The sequence below is a fragment of the Nomascus leucogenys genome, chromosome 12 (assembly GCF_006542625.1).
Source record: "Nomascus leucogenys isolate Asia chromosome 12, Asia_NLE_v1, whole genome shotgun sequence".
Classification (NCBI taxonomy): Eukaryota; Metazoa; Chordata; class Mammalia; order Primates; family Hylobatidae; genus Nomascus; species Nomascus leucogenys.
In genome coordinates, this window is record NC_044392.1 from 2,750,875 (window position 1) to 2,769,119 (window position 18,245).

General features: G+C 44.8%; 1 protein-coding gene across 13 annotated transcripts in view; it reads right to left on the reverse strand.

Annotated features, from left to right (window-relative positions):
* CSMD2 (CUB and Sushi multiple domains 2) overlaps window positions 1-18,245 on the reverse strand; it is a 675,146-nt gene that overhangs the window by 97,483 nt on the left and 559,418 nt on the right. For all 13 annotated transcript variants that reach the window (XM_030823365.1, XM_030823367.1, XM_030823372.1 and 10 more), the window contains 5 exons: window positions 14,179-14,259; window positions 13,597-13,710; window positions 10,722-10,910; window positions 7,855-8,001; window positions 4,405-4,593 (listed from right to left, as the gene is read on the reverse strand). In XM_030823365.1, coding sequence (XP_030679225.1) covers window positions 4,405-4,593; window positions 7,855-8,001; window positions 10,722-10,910; window positions 13,597-13,710; window positions 14,179-14,259 — 720 coding nt within the window. The remainder of the gene's footprint in view (window positions 1-4,404; window positions 4,594-7,854; window positions 8,002-10,721; window positions 10,911-13,596; window positions 13,711-14,178; window positions 14,260-18,245) is intronic.

The following is an 18,245-nucleotide window of genomic DNA, read 5'->3' on the forward strand; positions in this document are numbered from 1 at the left end:
TTTTTTTTTTTTTTAAGTTTGGAAGAAGGAATAAAGATAGAAGTGCAAAGAAGCTGTAGCTCAAAATATATGGGAGGGAGCCTCAGGGTGAAACCAGTTCTCCGCCATCTGTTCCCACAAACACGGTGTGGACACATTCAAGTATCTACTCTCCAAACACAGAATTTTCTTTTCCACTGAAGGGGAACTCTCTTAGGATGAATTAGGGCTGCTATGGTGGGAGCTGGCATCCCAGAGGAAAGCTCTTTTAATTCTAGGATTTATGGTCTATTGGCCTAAAGACTGCCTCATTGCCTACTCAGGTCTGCCACATACTCATCTCAACTTCTCATTGATAGGAGAGACTTTGTGGACAAAGATATCTGTATATAAAAACAACAAAGGTAATCCACGTCTCATACCTGTAAAAATCAACCTGGCCCTTACTTTTAAAATACGATCAAGGATCATTATACATATGAAGAAAATCAGCAGTGTGAACAAGACAAGCCAAGATAAAGTTTAAACCAAACGTCCCCTCAGGAAACAGAGCTAATTCAGGAAACAGAAGATACATAATCTTTAAACTTCTGATCAGTAGTATCTTGAGAAAGTCAAGGTGACATATGGTACTCATAAAATAAGATCAGTGTGCTCTGAAGGAAAAAGAAAACAACAAAAAAAACAAGGACAAACTCTTTGAAATGAAAAATATGATTGTTGAAATAAGCATGAAAGGATTAGAGATTAAAAGTAAATTTCTCAGAATATTGAAAAAAAAGAGACTGAAAATGAGAGAAAAGGACTGAAAACACTGAAGATCAGTCCTCAACACAGGAGGTCCAGCATCCAACTGATCAGAGCTCCAAAAAGAGAGAACACAAAAAGTGGATGGGATGGAATTATCATAGATGAAAATTTCTCAGAGCTGAAGACAGACACAAGTCTTCAGATGGAAAGGGAGCCAAAGGAATGCAAAGGGAATCACTCTTAGATTCACCATCATGGAATTTTGTGTGTCTAAGATGTCCAGAGACACACAGGCATTCCTCCAAGTTCCTAGAAAGGGGGAAAAAAATGACGTAACTGTGAAGGAATGAGAATCAAACTGGCACAAGACTTCCCATCATCAGTGAGTGTTTAAAGATAACGGAACAAATCTTTAAATCTCTGAAGAAAATGATTTGTAAACTAGAATTTTACCCAGTCAACTGACCAAGCATGTGTGAGCGCAAAAAGACAGACACTTTCAGACATGTAAAGTCTCAGAAAATGTACCTCTCATGAACCCTTTCTGAGGAATTTACTTAAGGATATACCCCATGAAAAAGAGGGTGAAAACCAAGAAAGGACAAGATATGGGATATAAAAAATGACAGAACTAACTCAGGAATACAAAGAAAAGGAATGTCAAAGGGACAACTCAGGAAAGACATGTTTGTAGCAACATGGCCAGGGTTATTATTTTATAATGAGTAGGGTCGACATTATGTTTATAGGAGGAATAGGAATTACTTAGGCAAGAGTAGACTGTTTGGTCTTTGAAAGAAAGTAATACTTGTAAATCATCTTTGCCCTTTGATAGCTCAGGGGGTATTACAGATGGAAAGATTAATCTGTCAAAGTACCCACTACTGCCTCCATCCACTGTCCCCTCTGGCAACTAATCTAGAGCTCAGAACTTTTTCGCTCAGAGCCAGAATAAGCTTGGGCAGAGTCCCACTGAGATTGCCTAACAAGATGCTTGATGCTATAAGAATTTCCAGAACCAATAAGAGGCATCAGGCTGGGGCTCTGTTATGAATGGGGGAGGGTAGACTGTTCAGAGGGAGAGAAGTTGGAATACCAAGATGGAAGAAGGATCTAGGTGTGGGACTCTCCAGAAGAGGAGGATCAGGAACACAGAAGGAATGAGAAATAAGAGAGTGTTTAAACATGAGACTCTTAATGACTAAACAGAAAGGCTATGAGCTCCTTCAGTGGATCTAGGTTAGCCAAGCTGTCATATTAGATCAACTACCTGCCCAGCTTCCTTGAATCCTTTGGGAAGAAATACTTGGATCTCCACTGGTGTCTTGCATGGAGAGTCAACCCAGGGAGGGCAGTGAAGGAAGTGGGTGGCAGCCACTTCTCACGGGCCCTGACCTGGCCTTGCTTTTGTAGGTAACTAAGGGGACAGAAGATAATACTCCAGCCTGAGATACTAAAAGCCTGTGTCTTATGATCTCCATGCCAAAATGCAGTCCCCCAAACCTGGCAGTAAGAGGGACACTTCCTGTGGGTAGGAGGGGGAGGGGATACAATCACAAAGTATTTGAGGCTTGTGGTGGAATGAGATCTGTGAGGGAGAGAGACACAGAGTGAAAGAACGGGCTGGGGAAGGAGAGAGAAGGCATTAGGAGGCATAGAGTCTCTAAAGGAAGAGTGGAAAAGTCATGGTTTGGAAGCAGCAGTAGAGAAGTGGAAGAATTCCAGGCCCTTCCTGGCCCAGAATTCTGTGGGAAGTAGGAGGTGGGTGGAGGGGGATTAATACTCCACTTGAAAGGGCCACAGCATACGTGCTCTCAGAGGACAGCCACGGTCTCCATGGAGGGAGGAAGTGAAGACAGCCAGCTGGGTAGGGACTGAGGGTGCACGCTTCCTGGCCATGGAACTAGGATTCCAGAGAATGCAGTGGGAGGCTCAGAGGAAGGGCATCAGTGGGAGGCAAGGGGTGGATTGGGGAGAAGACATGCACAGTAGTATGGGGATGGGTCAACTGAAGCCTGGGGGAGGCTTAATCTTGGGTAGTGATGTAGGGTAACAGATACGAGAGGCTTAGTAGGTTCCAACTGGTGCTCTGGAAAAAAGACCTGTCCTTGTTAATGCAATTAGAGACGCAGAGACCAAAGCCAAAGGCCATTTGCCATTTGTGGACAGCCAGTTCACTGTGACCTTTGCTTAGGGGTAGAGTAGATTATTAATAGCACATTGTTTTTGTTCTTTGAGAAAGCACAGGCACAGGCAAGAAGGTTGTGAGGATTAGAGATGAGAGATGTCTTTAAAAAGTACTTCACCACTACTGGGAACCAAAGGAAAAATCAAATAACAATGTGATTTCCTGTTTTTGTCTATGTAGTTGGCAATGTTTTCTTCTTTTTTTAAATGCAGTGCATAACGTTGAGACTGTGGGAGAAAAGACAGCTCTCACATGCTGCTGTACGTGAGGGCAACTTTCTGGGGGGCAATCAGTATCGACAGCTGTCAATCACATACGTTATGATGTGAGAATCTAATTTCTGGGAATTTGCTTTAAGGAAATATGTAATATTCATAAAAATGGAATTATAAGTTTATAGTCACAAAGAATATAGAAATCCAAATGACCAACAAGAGAATGATACTTAAATGAATGACAGATTTCTCATAATGTTGTGCAACTATTGAAAATAATGGTGAGGAAGTATCATATTAACAACAGAGACCAGGCGCGGTGGCTCGCCCGAGACAGCACTCTGGGAGACCAAGGCGGGTGGATGACCTGAGGTCAGGAGTTTGAGACCAGCCTGACCAACATGGTGAAACCCCGTCTCTGCTAAAAGTACAAAAATTAGCTGGGCGTAGTGGTGGATGCCTGTAATCCCAGCTACTCGGGAGGCTGAGACAGGAGAATTGCTTGAACCCAGGAGGCAGAGGTTGCAGTGAGCTGAGATCATGCCACTGGACTCCAGCCTGGGCGACAGAGCGAGACTCTGTCTCAAAAAATAGTACATAGCTAAATATACTTCCTCACCATGATTTTCAATGGTTGCACAGCATTATGGGAAACAAAATCTATAAGAGCTTTGTACATGATCCTATTTTTATAATCAATACATAAAAGACCAAAGGAAATGTGCTGAAATGTTAACAGTGGTGATCTCAGGTTTATCATTCATTTTCACTTTTTTTCTTTTGCATTATCTACCGTCTTTTTTTTCTTCTTCAGATTTTTAGTTTGAATGTATATTACTTTAAGGGAAAAAACTGTCATAAATCATAAAAGGTAATGCATGCAAACTGAGACTGATACATTTCAAGTGTTTGATCAACCCACTTGCTCTATGAGCCCGAGCCCAAGCATCCCCTCTGCTGGGAGCCCTCCCCAGCTGGCCAGCAGCAAGCAGATCCGTTCTCACCTCTGGGATCCCACAACACTGATTATGCTCCTGACACAACACTTCCTTCCTCTGCCACTTTGCATTGATGTGCTCACATACCCATCTCCCCCATGGATCTCAAAACACTGAGATTGCTACACATTACAGATCTTGTAAATGCTTGTGGAAAGAATGAAATCATTATCAAAGAGGAAACCCACATTTGGAAGTGACTAGTCCTGGGACAAACCCAAGATGTGAGTTGGATTCGAGCTACCTTGTGACCTCCTTTCCACCTGCTTCTCACCTTGACAGAGAGGGATGGCTTCGCTCCACAGGTGGTAGCCCTGGGGGTGCCGGGTACAGATGGCCATGCTGTGTCCCACCAGGCGGTAGCCGGCGTTGCAGCCAAAGTGGATGGAGCCCCCGGGCTGGGTGCTGGTCTGGCCTAGGATGAAGCCATGGAGTGGAGCCCTGGGCAGGCTGCAGTAAGGGGCTAAACAACAAGATGAGGTTCAGGGAACGGGTACCAGCAGGAAGACAGACATGGTCTTTCATGCAGGCCCCTTTCCCTTTTATCTCCCTGCATCCCCTTGTCTTTGCCACTGCCACATCCTCTGCTACTGAGGAAAGTCTGAATGGTGGATACTGGAAAACACCCAGTCAGGTTGGTAAAGCCGAAACAAAACAACGGAAAATAATAATAATAAAAAAAAACTAGCTTCATGAAGCACTGGGTCCCTTTTGCAGTCCAAAGACAGATCTGGTTGTATGGCTGAGTTCAGGCTCTCAAATCCCTTCAGCTCCCAGACTTAGAAAGTAGAACCCAATGGGGTTGGTTCCAGAAAGCTGCAACTGCAGGGGTGTGGACTTCGACCGGAGTCAGGCCTGGGCTCCAGTCCCGTTTCTGATCTGACCAGTTTCTGTAACTTGGGGCAAATCACTTCAGCTCCAATTTCCTCGCCTGTAAATTGGGACTGGTAATACCCACCTCACAGATTTTTGGGCAATTTAAACTGTATATGTAGATTGTGTACATAAAGCCCCCAACACAGCATGGGGCACTCACTGTTCAATGCTCAATAAATGGTCATTGTCCTTCTTTGTGCTGTGTGGGGGAATGCGCTGAGACGGACCTGTGGCAACGCGGGACACACATTTCCCTACAGTGCTCATTTCCCCTCCACATATGGCTTCAACTTGTTTCATTCATTTATTCAACAAATAGATATCAAGTATCTATTATCTTCCAGATATTGTTCTAAGTGCTTGCAATACAACAATGAAGAAAACACTGGGCTGGGCGCAGTGGCTTACGCCAGTAATCCCAGCACTTTGTGAGGCCGAGGCCGGTGGATCACTTGAGGCCAGGAGTTCAAGACCAACCTGGCCAAAATGGTGAAACCTTGTCTCTACAAACAATATAAAAATTGGCCAGGCGTGGTGGTGCGTGCCCGTAGTCCCAGCTACTCGGGAGGCTAAGGCAGGAGAATCAGTTGAACCCAGGAGGTGGAGGCTGCAGGGAGATGAGCTCATGCCACTGCACTCCAGCGTGGGTGACAGAGTGAGACTCTGTCTCAAAAACCAAGCAAACAAAAAAAAACAAAACAAAAAATCCCAGCCTGAAAGGACTCACATTATAAAGCCTGCCAGTAATCCTCAGGGGAGTTCTGTGAGGCCTGGAAAGAGGCATGACCAAAGGAGCAGGCAGATAATTCTCTTTGTTTGCCCTAGGAGTCCCTGGTGGGGTCTTCCAGGCAGAGATGGATAAGGCAGGATGCGGGTGTGGGGCCCTTACAGCCGCCCCCGGTGAGGTCCCCGGCCTCTTTTTTGGTGATCATATCCCTCTGCCAGTGAAATTGTTGTTTTAAATAGCTGCCTTCCAAGCCGATTTGTTTCCCTACTCCTGCTTTGCCCCCTGTGTCCTATGTATGCCGTATCCACATGGTTACCTCCCTCAGGAACAAGAATCTCAGTTGTAAAATATACTTAGTCACAGTGACAGACGCAGGTGCAAATTACACTCGTCTACTTTATCTGAATTATTAAGTACTAATTGTTGCACCATGTAATTAATTCACTTTCTACGTGGCATATGTATTGTAATTACAACTGACTCATTATCCCCAAACATGTTAGAACATCAAGGAAAGGGTAACTCCTTAATAACGTTCAGTTCCTAATTTAGCAACCAGCACAGTGAAATCCTACCAAACTGCTGTATTTCCTGTTTGAATGAGCAGCTACCAGGAACTCAGCCTGAGTCACCCCAAGAGGCACCTTAAAGTTTCTTTTCCATCATGCGGACACTGAGGCCTGAAGTAGTTAAGTACCTTGCCTAATGATCCCACAGCTAGTAGGTGAGAGAGGTGGTCACTGACATTGGGGCAGTCAGTCATTGCAGCCACCCAGACCCCTCCTCTGTGTGCACCAGGGAAAGGAGAGGTTGGATGGACTTTGCAGAGGATATGGGCTCTGAGACAGTCAAGACCCACCTCCTCCCAGGGGCCCTCAGCTTCCTCTGGTTGGCTGTTCCCTGAGAGCTAGACCCAGGGATTCTTTAAGACTGTTCACCCGCTGAGTATGGGCTGGTCTTGCAAGTAGGAGACCCATGAGAAGAGATGGACTGTGGCAAGTGGGACTTCAGGCACTGAATTTGACATTCCTTCCAACCAAGATTCTTTCTTTTTTTTTTTGAGACAGAGTTTCACTCTTGTTGCCCAGGCTGGAGTGCAGTAGCGTGATCTCAGCTCACTGCAACCTCCGCCTCCCGGGTTCAAGCAATTCTCCTGCCTCAGCCTCCCGAGTAGCTGAAATGACAGGTGCACGCCACCATGCCTGGCTAATTTTTGTATTTTTAGTAGAGATGGGGTTTCACCATGTTGGTCAGGCTGGTCTCAAACTCCTGACCTCAGGTGATCTGCCCGCCTTGGCATCCCAAAGTGCTGAGATTACAGGCGTGAGCCACCGCACCTAGCCCCCAACCAATATTCTTTAGAAATTTGTCCATTGTTTGCCTGGAATGTAGGCTGAAGGTAGCCAGGGGAAAGAGTGCTGAAAGGGAACTGGTGTGTGATGGAACCCCCCATGGTCTTAAGTAATTCATTTCTGCCTCCAAGCTTGCGGAGCCCAGTCAGCAGTTCACTGAACGCACCTCCCTTCAAAGTGGGCATCAAGCAGCTTGTGAAGTTTTCTTCCAACCACAGACAGCAATCCCCATGACGGGAGATCAGATAAATTCAATTTCCTCCATCTCATTATATTCCCAGGAATACTTTTCTCGGTCCTTATAGATTGCTGCCTGGGTCAGTCTTTGGCCTTTTGATCTGACTCTGTTTATAAGATATGGCTTGCAGAGCAGAACAAAGGTGCCTGGCCTTGAAATATAGCCCATCCTTTGCTGCCTGCTTAACATCTGCCAGTCAGAGATCCATACCTTAGGGCTTACTAGTTTTAAGAAACTTTTATTAACATTTCCTAACTTTCCTAAAGGGACAGGATCACTGTTAGGCATTATCAGATCATATAAAATAGTTAAACTTATCCTGAAGACAAAGGCTGGCAGTATGAGAAGAGAGGGAAGAGGTTCAAAGAGGGGAATGGAATAGAAAAATAGGAGGTAGGGGAATGGCAAAGACCACTCAGCTTCAGGTGAGGCAGATTTAGAGGAGGGGAATGGCTGCCCGGTCTCCACAGAGGAGCTTGCGGCTTTGATGAGGAGAGGGCCTGTGGCTTATTTGTGTTTTTTTTCACTCACCTGAATAGCGGATCTTAAAGCCCTTCCGATTGTAGGCGTGATCAGATGACCAGCGCAGGTACACAGAGTTGCTTGAGCTGGTGACAATCAGGGGAGCTGAGTAATTCCCACTGAGTGCTTTCAGCAGAGGACTCTGTCCTGATGGACCTGGGGTGAGAAGGACGCAGGATTACAGACCATGGGAGCCATCACAGGGAGCCTCCAGGGAAGACCTCAGGGCTCAGAGGGTGGGGTGACTTGTTCAGAGTCAGCAAAATCATTTGCACCCGCATTCCTCTCTCTGCATCCACAGGCATGGCTCAAGGTGCTCTTTTCTCCTAAGCCCAGCTCTAAAGCAGTGCTCTAGGAAGTCCCTGCCTACCTCTAGGAGCTGGCAGGTAAGATGAAATTGATTTGCATTTGGAGACTTGACCAAGGTCAAGTAGCTGGTTAATGGAAGAGCTGGTTTTCAAACTGGGAACTTCTTGCACTTGGCCACCCTACTTCTCTTGTGTGTATTTAAGCTCACGCCTGTAATCCCAGCATTTTGGGAAGCTGAGGCAGGTGGATCACTTGAGCCCAGGAGTTTGAGACCAGCTTGGGCAAAGATAGCAAGATCCCATCTCTACTAAAAAAAAAGATACAAAAATTATCTGGTCATGGTGGTGCGTGCCTGTAGTCCCAGCTACTGGGGAGGCTAAGGCACGAGAATCGCTTAAACCCAGGAGGTGGTGAGCCAAGATCGCACCACTGCACTCCAGCCTGGGTGACAGAGAAAGACTCAGTCTCAAAAAAAAAAACAAAAAAAAAAACCCTCCGTGCCTGCCATATAGAAAAAAATATTTATGGAATGAATACATAGTAATAAAACTAGAGGAAAATGTCATGTCTCGGGGTCATAAGTAACAGAGCTCCCTAATACTGCTTTTGAAAGCTCTTTGAGAAAGACCTCCCTCTTCTTTTGTCCTACCTTAAGTGCCTGAGATTGCATCCCGAGAGGGCTGGTTGAAGGGGCACAGAATATAAAGCTGGATCATCCATAACACAGGATTTATCACTCTGGAAAAGGCCCTGAGTGATGGCTCTACTATGCCACTGAGATAGCTCTTAGAAGCTTGGAAAAATTAATGGATCATATTAAACAAAGTAGAGCCACCAGAACTGCCATGCAAACTGTGAAGGGAAAGGTGGGGAGAAGTGGCATGCTGGGCTAGGTCTGCTGTGTAAAAGCTGACCATAATTCTCAGGAAGACCTGGAGGACACTCCATTTACTAAAGCAACCAGGAGGTGAGGAGCTCCAGCCTTCCTGGAGGGGATGAGCACCAGCATTGCAGAAAACCTGAGTAACTAATGGCTATCCTCTGTGGGTCAAAACTGATGGGAAGAGACACTGGGCTCCCTAGCAGTAATGGGGATGAGAAGGTCCTAGAATACAGAGGCCAGGTGGAACTACTTAACAGTCAGAGGCAAAGTTGGCATAATTATTAAAATGGGAAGCAAGGCTGGAATGGCAGCTGGGAGAGCCTGGCCTACGGGATCTACAAAGATGGCTCATGGAACATGATGTTCGTAAGGGCAAAGTAAACAGGAAGCCAAGAAGAGCAGCCAAAACAGGTATGACTATATGAACAAAATAGATCACGAGTAGATAACCGCAGGATGAGAAAAGCTGCCCCCAGCAGAAAGGTGCAATCCCTTGCCCAGTTTGCAGACTTGAGCCAGGCTTCATTTCCCAAGAGGCTGGGTCCCTATGAAAAAAGACCCTGCACAATGACAATAATTGTATATAGCAGTTGTTCCTACAGTTCTTCCCCCAAAAGACCTGCTACTGTTTATTCAGAAAACAGAATATTATAGCAAATGGAATGTTCAGATGTATCAAAGACTTCTGGATACAGGATGTTAATTGATGCTGATGCCTGGGGGTCCAAAGCACTATCATAGCTACTCTGTCAGAGGAGCGGTGTGTGAAGGTTGGTTTTGGGAATAAATGGAGCCCTGGCCCAGGTCCGTCTCACAGTACACACTTAACAAAATAGGAGCCTCAATGGTAGCAGCTGTGCGAGGCGCATATCTTTATTTGAACAGATCAACACAGCCTTGATTATGTAGAATGTAGCTGTTGATCTGGCCATGTAGTCTTTTCCATACCCTTCAGAAAGGAGGATCAGAAGCAGTTTGCGTTCACATGAGGTAGACAATAGTATACATTCATGGTTCCCCCAGAGCTATGTTACTTCTCCTGCTCTCTGCCATAATAGTGTATAACGGGATGTGGACCATCTGGACATCTTGCAGAATATAACATATTGGTTCACTCTATTGAGGACCTCATATTAATCAGATCTGATGAGTGAGAAGGGACAATTAGTGTTCTGGCAAGATGCCTTTGCAAGATGCATGTGCTCCAGAGGGTAACAGATAAATCCTACAAAGTTCTGCTGTGAAATGTTTAGGGTCCAGTGGTCTGAAGCATGCTGAGACATGCCCTCCAAATTAAAGAGCAAATTATTGCACCTTTTCCCTCTTCAAGCCAAAGAGGCAGCACGATGTTTGGTAGATCTCTGGATTTTGGAGGAAGCACACTCTTCACTTGGGAATACTGTTATGACCCGCTTACCTGTTGACATTAACAGGAATGGCTTTGAGTGGGAGCTAGAGTAAGAAAAGGTTCGGTAACAGGTTCAAGTTGCAGCACAAGCAGCTCTGCTGCTTGGGCCATGCCACCCCTCAGGTCCCATGGCCTTGGGGTGGCTGTGGTAGGGCAGGACATCCTGTGGAGCTTCTGGCGAGCCCTGACAGGAAAACTGCAGCACAGACTCCTCGGGTTCAGGAGCAAGTGCGTGTCTTCTGCAGCAGAGAACTGTGTGGCATTTGACCGACTTACCATCAAAAATCTCAAACTCATCATACTGCTTCTCGCTGAGGAAGTACTCCACCGTGAGGGAGATGTTATAGTTGGGCTCCACTCTCACCAGCCAAGAGCAGGTCTGGAACTGGGGATAGCTTCCAGGGTAGCTCTGGCTCAGGATCACGCCTGTGGAGCCTGTCAGAAGCTCATTTGTCGGACAGTGCACTTGGAGAAAGAAAGAGAAACACCAAGTACATAGGGGTGGAGATGGAACTACGGCCAGCACATTTGCTTTTCCCAATACTGAAGACAACCACTAGAAAATCAGTATTTGAGCACGTTCAGATAAGATCCCACATCCATCATTGTGCTGCTCCAGGACATGAGGTGGCCTTAGATCCTGTGTCGATACTGCAGTATTTCTGGGACTTGGGCTTCGCCAGTTGGTTGGAATCACTTCCTAGATAAGTTGTGGGTTCCACTACCTGGCTTTGAGTAGGGGAGGATGGAACATACATACAGACAACAGTAAGGCTTCCCCAGATCCAAAGGAGATAATCTATAAAATGGGTTTTGTTTGAACAAAGATTGTACTGTATAGGGCAGGGGTAAGTACACGGGATTTTGAGTCAAATACACCTGGATTCATAGCCCACCTCTGCCACTTACTACTGGTGTGGTCTCGAAAAAGTTATCTCCTCTGTGTGTGATGGCTTCTCTATCTCCAACACAGAGATAACACAGACCTTACAGGGCTGTTGTGAGCATTATATAAAATATTATATGCTGGGTGCGGAGGCTCACGCCTATAATCCCAGCACTTTGGGAGGGCGGAGCAGGTGAATCATGAGGTCAAGAACTCGAGGCCATCCTGGCCAACATGGTGAAACCCCATTTCTACTAAAAATACAAAAATTAGCTGGGTGTGGTGGCACGTGCCTGTAGTCCCAGCTACTCAGGAGGCTGAGGCAGGAGAATTGCTTCCTGGGAGGTTGCAGTGAGCTGAGATTGCACCACTGCCCTCCAGCCTGGCAACACAGTGAGACTCCATCTCAAAAAAAAAAAAAAAAAAAAATATATATATATATATATATATATATATATATATAATATCAAATAATATGTGTAAAGCATGCAACATAGTGCTTCAATAAATTGTAGAGGGAATGATGATAACTGCAGCTTGAACGGAAAGGTCTCAGAACTTGGCTGTGGCCTGATTAGTACTATTAATATAGCTGAAGAAAAAAATGTCATTCTAAGGAAGACATTGAGCTTGGCACTTAGAAAAGGAGAAGCTGGAGTAGCAGGGTTGGTTATTTTGTCATCATCATGAATGGGAGGGAAGCTGCTGGTTCAGAGAGGGCCTTCTCCAGCACTGAGGAAGGGCTCTGTCCTGGCGCACAGGCAAGCTTCGCAGCATGAAAGCAATTCCAGGCCCATCTACCTCCATTTGCTTGGGTTGTGGACACCAAAGCAAAGTTCCGAGGACTAAATCAACTTCTTCAGTACAGTGTTCTTTCAGTACAAAGGTGTGCATTGACAACAGTTGTAAGTATTCCGATCACTGCACACGGAGAAATCAGTATTTTGCAGTAGATGTGCCTTTAGACAGGCTTCCTGGGTATGCTGGATTCTGGGACACCAGTAAAAGGGAGGTTCTGGAACTGCAAGGCCAAAAATTAACCCCTGGATTACAATCTCAGGTAATGCTATTTTGGGTAGAAGACTTTGCCATGGGCTGTCCACGCATCTCACCTCTGCCTTCAGAGAAGTGGGGGTTGGTAATCAGCGCTGGGGCTGGGCTCCTAGACAGAATCTTGCTGTGGCCCAGAATTTCACAGGACTCATCCAGGATTCTGCCTGACTAGCTTTGAAAGGGACTCACTGACTTTCCCCAACAGACCTTCCTTTTTAATTTTAAGAGGAGAAGGAAAACAAATGTCTTCTAAGAGGAAACCTGCTTTGCTTTGACATGCTTCTGATTTCACTAATCCGATGACCCGCACAGGGCACTGAGATGTGGTGATACTTAAGTTCTCTTAGGCCTCGTGGTCCCCTCCTGCCTCTACCAGGTCTGCTATTCCTCACTGACAGTCCATATTGCAGGTTCTTCCTACTCTTGCTTTCCCAGAAGTGGTGGAAAGGCTGACCTGTTTCCCCATAGGCTACTGAATATTTGCAGGTAGCAGTAGTTCTAGAAACAGTAGGCGCACTAGCGATAATATTAACAGCAAACATGGAACAATTACTGCATGCCAGGCATCATTCTAAACTGGTTTATGTTATTAACCCATTTAATACCCCCATGGCATAAGTACTATCCTTATCCTCAGTTTATAGAAGGGAAGACTGAGGGCGGGACAATCAGGTACCTTGCCTTAGGTCAGATGCCTGATGAGTGCAGACTATTTTTTGATCTTAGTTGGGGTGACTCGCTGAAGCGAATTCATTTCTGTCAAGGCATAGTACACTGGAATAAAGACTGCTGTGGTCTCTCAGTTGCCTGGTTTGGCATACAGCACCTTGAGTGCATCCGCGCACCAGTAAAGCAGGGATGGTGTGTGAACCCACTCTTCCCTGACGGCCCAGGGAGGGACTTCGTCCTTCCAGTACTCAGTATGCAATTCCAAGAAATTCCAGGGAAAGAAAAAAAGGCAGATGGAAATAAATGTGGCCACTGTGGCCAATTCATAGGTTCAGACACCAGAACAGGGCAGAGAACCTATCTAGTGATCACTCAGTCATTCCTCATGCACTTATTCATCCATCAGACAACATTTACCAAGAGACCTTTCAAGTTATGGGGCAGTGACTGAGCTGAGAACTGGGAATAGAAAGAGGAGCAAAACAAGGGCTTTGTTCAGGAGGAACTTCTAGGCCCCATACAGATGCGGCTACATGCAATTACCTTCACATATTGGGGGTGGGCCTTCAAACTGCAGGTAGGTTCCAAGTTTGCAGGTCAGAATTTCATTCCCCACTAAGGTAAAGCCAGGGAGGCATCTGTAGCGTACGATGTCACCTGTCAAAGAAAGACCAACATATAGACTCTCTTAAGAAGTCCGGTCATTAGTACCTTAAACCCACTTCCAGGTGAGATAATCAGAGGCGGGTCATGTTCTGTTCAGACTTAAATAACTAGCTCGGCTCCCATCAAACGGCCCAGGCAACTGCTCCCCTCTCACAACTCAGCCTTGCCTGAGCCTCGGAATATTTCATATTCCAGGACATTTTATACTGTCTTGCATGGATTTATTTCTCAAAAAGATGCTGACTTGAATCACAGAAGAAAACTGTTTTCCTGCCTCCCCTTTGGTTTTATTTTGGGTGTAAACTCAGTGGAAAGAACCCTCTGGCACAGGGCCTACTGTTTCTCTCTCCACAGACAGAAGCAGGAGACAAGGTCCACTGGCCCGACAGCTCCCCCCGCCACCTTCCCTTCCTTCCCCAGTCCTGGGCTCACAGTCCTTGCTGGCTTGGGAGATGGTACCTATGTTGAATTCTTCATTCTCTGTGACGACTTCGGCGTTGGGGAGGATGGTGGGAGGAGGGCATTTCGTGAGTGGATAAGCTGAAAAGATAAAAGCAGGCAAGTCAGGGTAAGATCATCATTCTCCAGGTACGCTGTCATTCATTTGTTCCATTCTTCACTTTCTCATTCCTCATTTATTCACACGCAGATATTCATGAGTACTAATCTGTAAACAGGGCAAGTTTAGCGAAGTCCTTTTTGCTTACCTTCTGTCATCCTTATTGAAATTAATAATAACAAAAGAGGGGAGATCTGAGAAGTCAGTGACACCATCCCCGGCACTGAAGGGTGGGAGAGGAGCGTTTTCTGAGTGCCTCGTAGATATTAGGCATTTTATAGGCCGCCATTCTAACCCTCACAACATCTGACCACGCTGTGAGGTGCTCTTACTCTACTCGTGAGCAAGTGAGATTCAGAAAGGTGAAGTAAGTTCCTCAAGGTCACACAGGAATCAGGTGGCACAGGCAGGATTTGAATCCAGGTCTGGCTGCTCCCAAACCCTGTATTCTTCGCACCACTGAGCATCTACATGCTGCATGTGGCTTCTGCGAGTACCCACTGAAGTCAGCTAACAAGCTGACCCTTCTGATCTTTGACCGGATACTTCTGGCTTCACAGATTTTCTAGACTGGAATTCATCCCTATGGGCAGAGACTGGATGATGACAGAGGCAGGATGCTATTTACTGAGACTAAGTTCAGTGTGGCCTCACAACCTGGCTTTTATTACTGGCACAGAGTCAAGTGCTATACAAGTGTTATCTGCTCTTGCTGCCACTGCTGCTGTTATCGTTACTATTTCCAATCACCCCAATCCGTGCTATATTAAAAAAGTGTTCTTTGATAAATACACATACGTTATCATTAAAGAAAATTTGAGGTATTCTATGGAACACTAGGAAGAAATCAAACTTATCCATTGCCCTCTCAGAGATAACGACTGTTAACCAATTACAGTACGTTCCTGGAGTGTTCATTCTCTGCATATATAAATATTTTTGTTTTACACAACTTGCATTATATGTTATATAGCTTGTGTTGATCCTTGCACACTTACTATCATATTGCAAGAATTTCCCATATAATTACATTTCTTAGAAAATATGATTGAAATAACTTCATAGGATTTAATCATATAGATTTACTAGAATGTATTTAACAGATACTCTGTTGACCATTTAGGTTTCCAAAGTTTTGCAATTTAAAATAAAGCTGCAATGAAATCTTTTTTTCATATATGCATCTTTTATGTTTTTTTTTTCTTTTTCTTTTTTAACTAGGAAGGATTCAAGTACATGACCCTTTTGAAAGTAGAGCTATCTCCTGCTGAATGTCAGTAATCCTTTCCTGGAAATCAAATGTTCTGTGTAAATATATTAACTAGGAGCCTCTATCCCATTATTTTAAGTGGGAAAAAATTATACTGTGTTGTACTTCAACCCCAAATCCAAAGAGTAATTAAGACAAAATAAAATACCTAAATATATGCAACAAACCATTATGTTAGAGAAGTTAAATACTTAAAACATCACGATCACCCAACAACATGGTGTGACAAAACAGTGCCTCTGTGCATTGCATACTGTACCATCCACATCCAGTGCACCGTGAACTCTTGCAGCTTGAGACATTATAAAACCCTAGGCAGAAAGAAGGTCTAGCTATGAAAGGCTCAGTGGGAATGCATTCAGGACTGGCACCAGGTGGTAGAGTACAGTTTACAACGAACAGCATGGAGTGACACCTCAGAGCCATCAGCCTCTGAGACACATCCCCGCCATGGAATTGGAGCCCTTTCCAAAAGTCCGCATGGGATTCTGAAATGTTACCAACTGTAGTTGGAATGCAACTTGAGACTTTCCCTGTACATAGATTTATTTAAAATGGTGTATTATGTTTTGGGGGATCTAACTGTAAATGTTTTCTCTAGACGCACTCGCTGAAATGTATCGTACTGAGAGATATGTAAGCTCTATGAAATGTGGGTGTTAAAACTAAGAGGCACTCTTGAGGTAACCAAGTGGGTTTACCTTTGATTTAACATAAGCCAGGGAAGGCCATGTCCGCACTCGCTGCATGCTTCCACTTTGCCCTCCAGGAAAATGGTTCCCACTGATACTGTCAACAGAGCGACTGTTCCTCCAGCACTGGGCGCCATCATTCTTCTTTCACCCAGTTCATGTAATGATTGTCTATGGAGGACTCACCCTGGGTCAGGCACTGTGTCAGGTGATGAGGTTACAAGAACAACCAAAACAAATACATCCCTTTGCCCTCACAGAACTTAGGCCCCACTGGGAGAGATAGTCGTCTGTTTTAATCTTTGTTAACTTGCTAAACAGAAAAGCAGCATTTATTTTATTTTAATTGGCATTTGATAACTAATTAGGCTAAGCATTTTTCACGTTAATGGCCTATTTGCATTTCTCTTTTTAACTGTCTATTAAAAGAGTTGCGACAAACCAATATGTTAGAAGTTTAAATACTTAAAACATCACTTCATGATCACCCAGCAATATGGCGTGACAAAACAGTGCCTCTGTGCATTGCATACTGTACCATGCACATCCAGTGCACCGTGAAACCCTACAGCTTGAGACATTATAAAACTCTAGGCAGAAAGAAGGTCTAGCTATGAAAGACTTTCTTTGTCCCTATTTTTCTTTTAAATTTGAAGAACTCTGAATATTCAAGGTTGACCTTAGCCAGTTAATTATATTTTCCCAGTTTATCATTTGCTTAGTTTTATTTATGGCACTTTTGATTTGTAGAAGTATTAAGTTTTTATGTAGCCAATTATAATTTTTCTTAATAAGTTAAAAAAATGGGGTGCCTTCCATTCTCAGTGTCATACTTATCTTCAAAACTTCTAAGGCATACTAAATTTTTCCAGGAAAAAAAAATGAATAAAAACAAATCCCCACTTAAATACAGCCTGGGTACTTTATATTTTGTGATTACTGTTTTGATTGGCGTGGTTTTCCATTACATTTTAAAACTAGTTTTTTTTTTTTTTTCAGGGTCTTGCTCTGTCACCCAGACTGGAGTACAGTGGCACAATCATGGTTCACTGCAGCCTTGACCTCCTGGGCTTAAGCTATCCTCTCACCTCTGCCTCCCAAGTAGCTGGGACTACAGGCTCATGCCACCACACCTGGCTAATTACAATTTTTTTTTTTTTTGTAGAGATCGGGTTTCAAGATATTGCTCAGGCTGGTCTCAAACTCCTGGGCTCAAGTGATCCTCCCACCTTGGCCTCCAAAGTGCTGGGATTACAGGTGTGAGTCACTGTGCCTGGCCATAAAATTACAAATTTCTGTTTAATGCGGGAAGTTCATGGGATACTAAAAAGCAACAAAACAAAAATTTCCCAAATCTCACCATCTAGGCATAAGCATTGTGAAGATTTTGCTGTAGGATCTTGGGTCTTTTACAGACACGGCCTCCCTGTTTCCCATCTCTCTCACACCACACACACACACACACCACCACACACACACTCTTACCACATTGATGGTATCCCACTGTTTCCACCATGTTATTGCTACAGAACGCTAGGGCAGGGGCCATTCAAGGCTGACTCCTCCATTTCATTTTATGAATACCCTCCTTCTTCCCCTGAGGGGAAGAGGGTGAGGTGTTGAGAGAGCACAGCCAGATTCTGGTGTGTGTGAACATGTTAACTCGTGAGCGGTGGGGGCAATTGCTTTATTAATGTTAAGCAGCAGTTGGCTCAGCAGCAGCCATTGTGAGCAATGGTCCCTGTCGTCTTCCTGGGAACGTTATTCCTCGAGCTGCTGGGTGTGCTGGATTGGCCTTTCATTTGAAGCTTTTATTTATCTTTTTTTTTTTTTTTGAGATGGAGTTTTGCTCTTGTTGCCCAGGCTGGATCGCAATGGTGTGATCTTGGATCACGGCAACCTCCACCTCCTGGTTGCAAGCAGTTCTCCTGCCTCACCCTCCCAAGTAGCTGGGCAACTACACACTTGCACAATGCCTTCATTTGTGCACAAAAACACAGTGCTC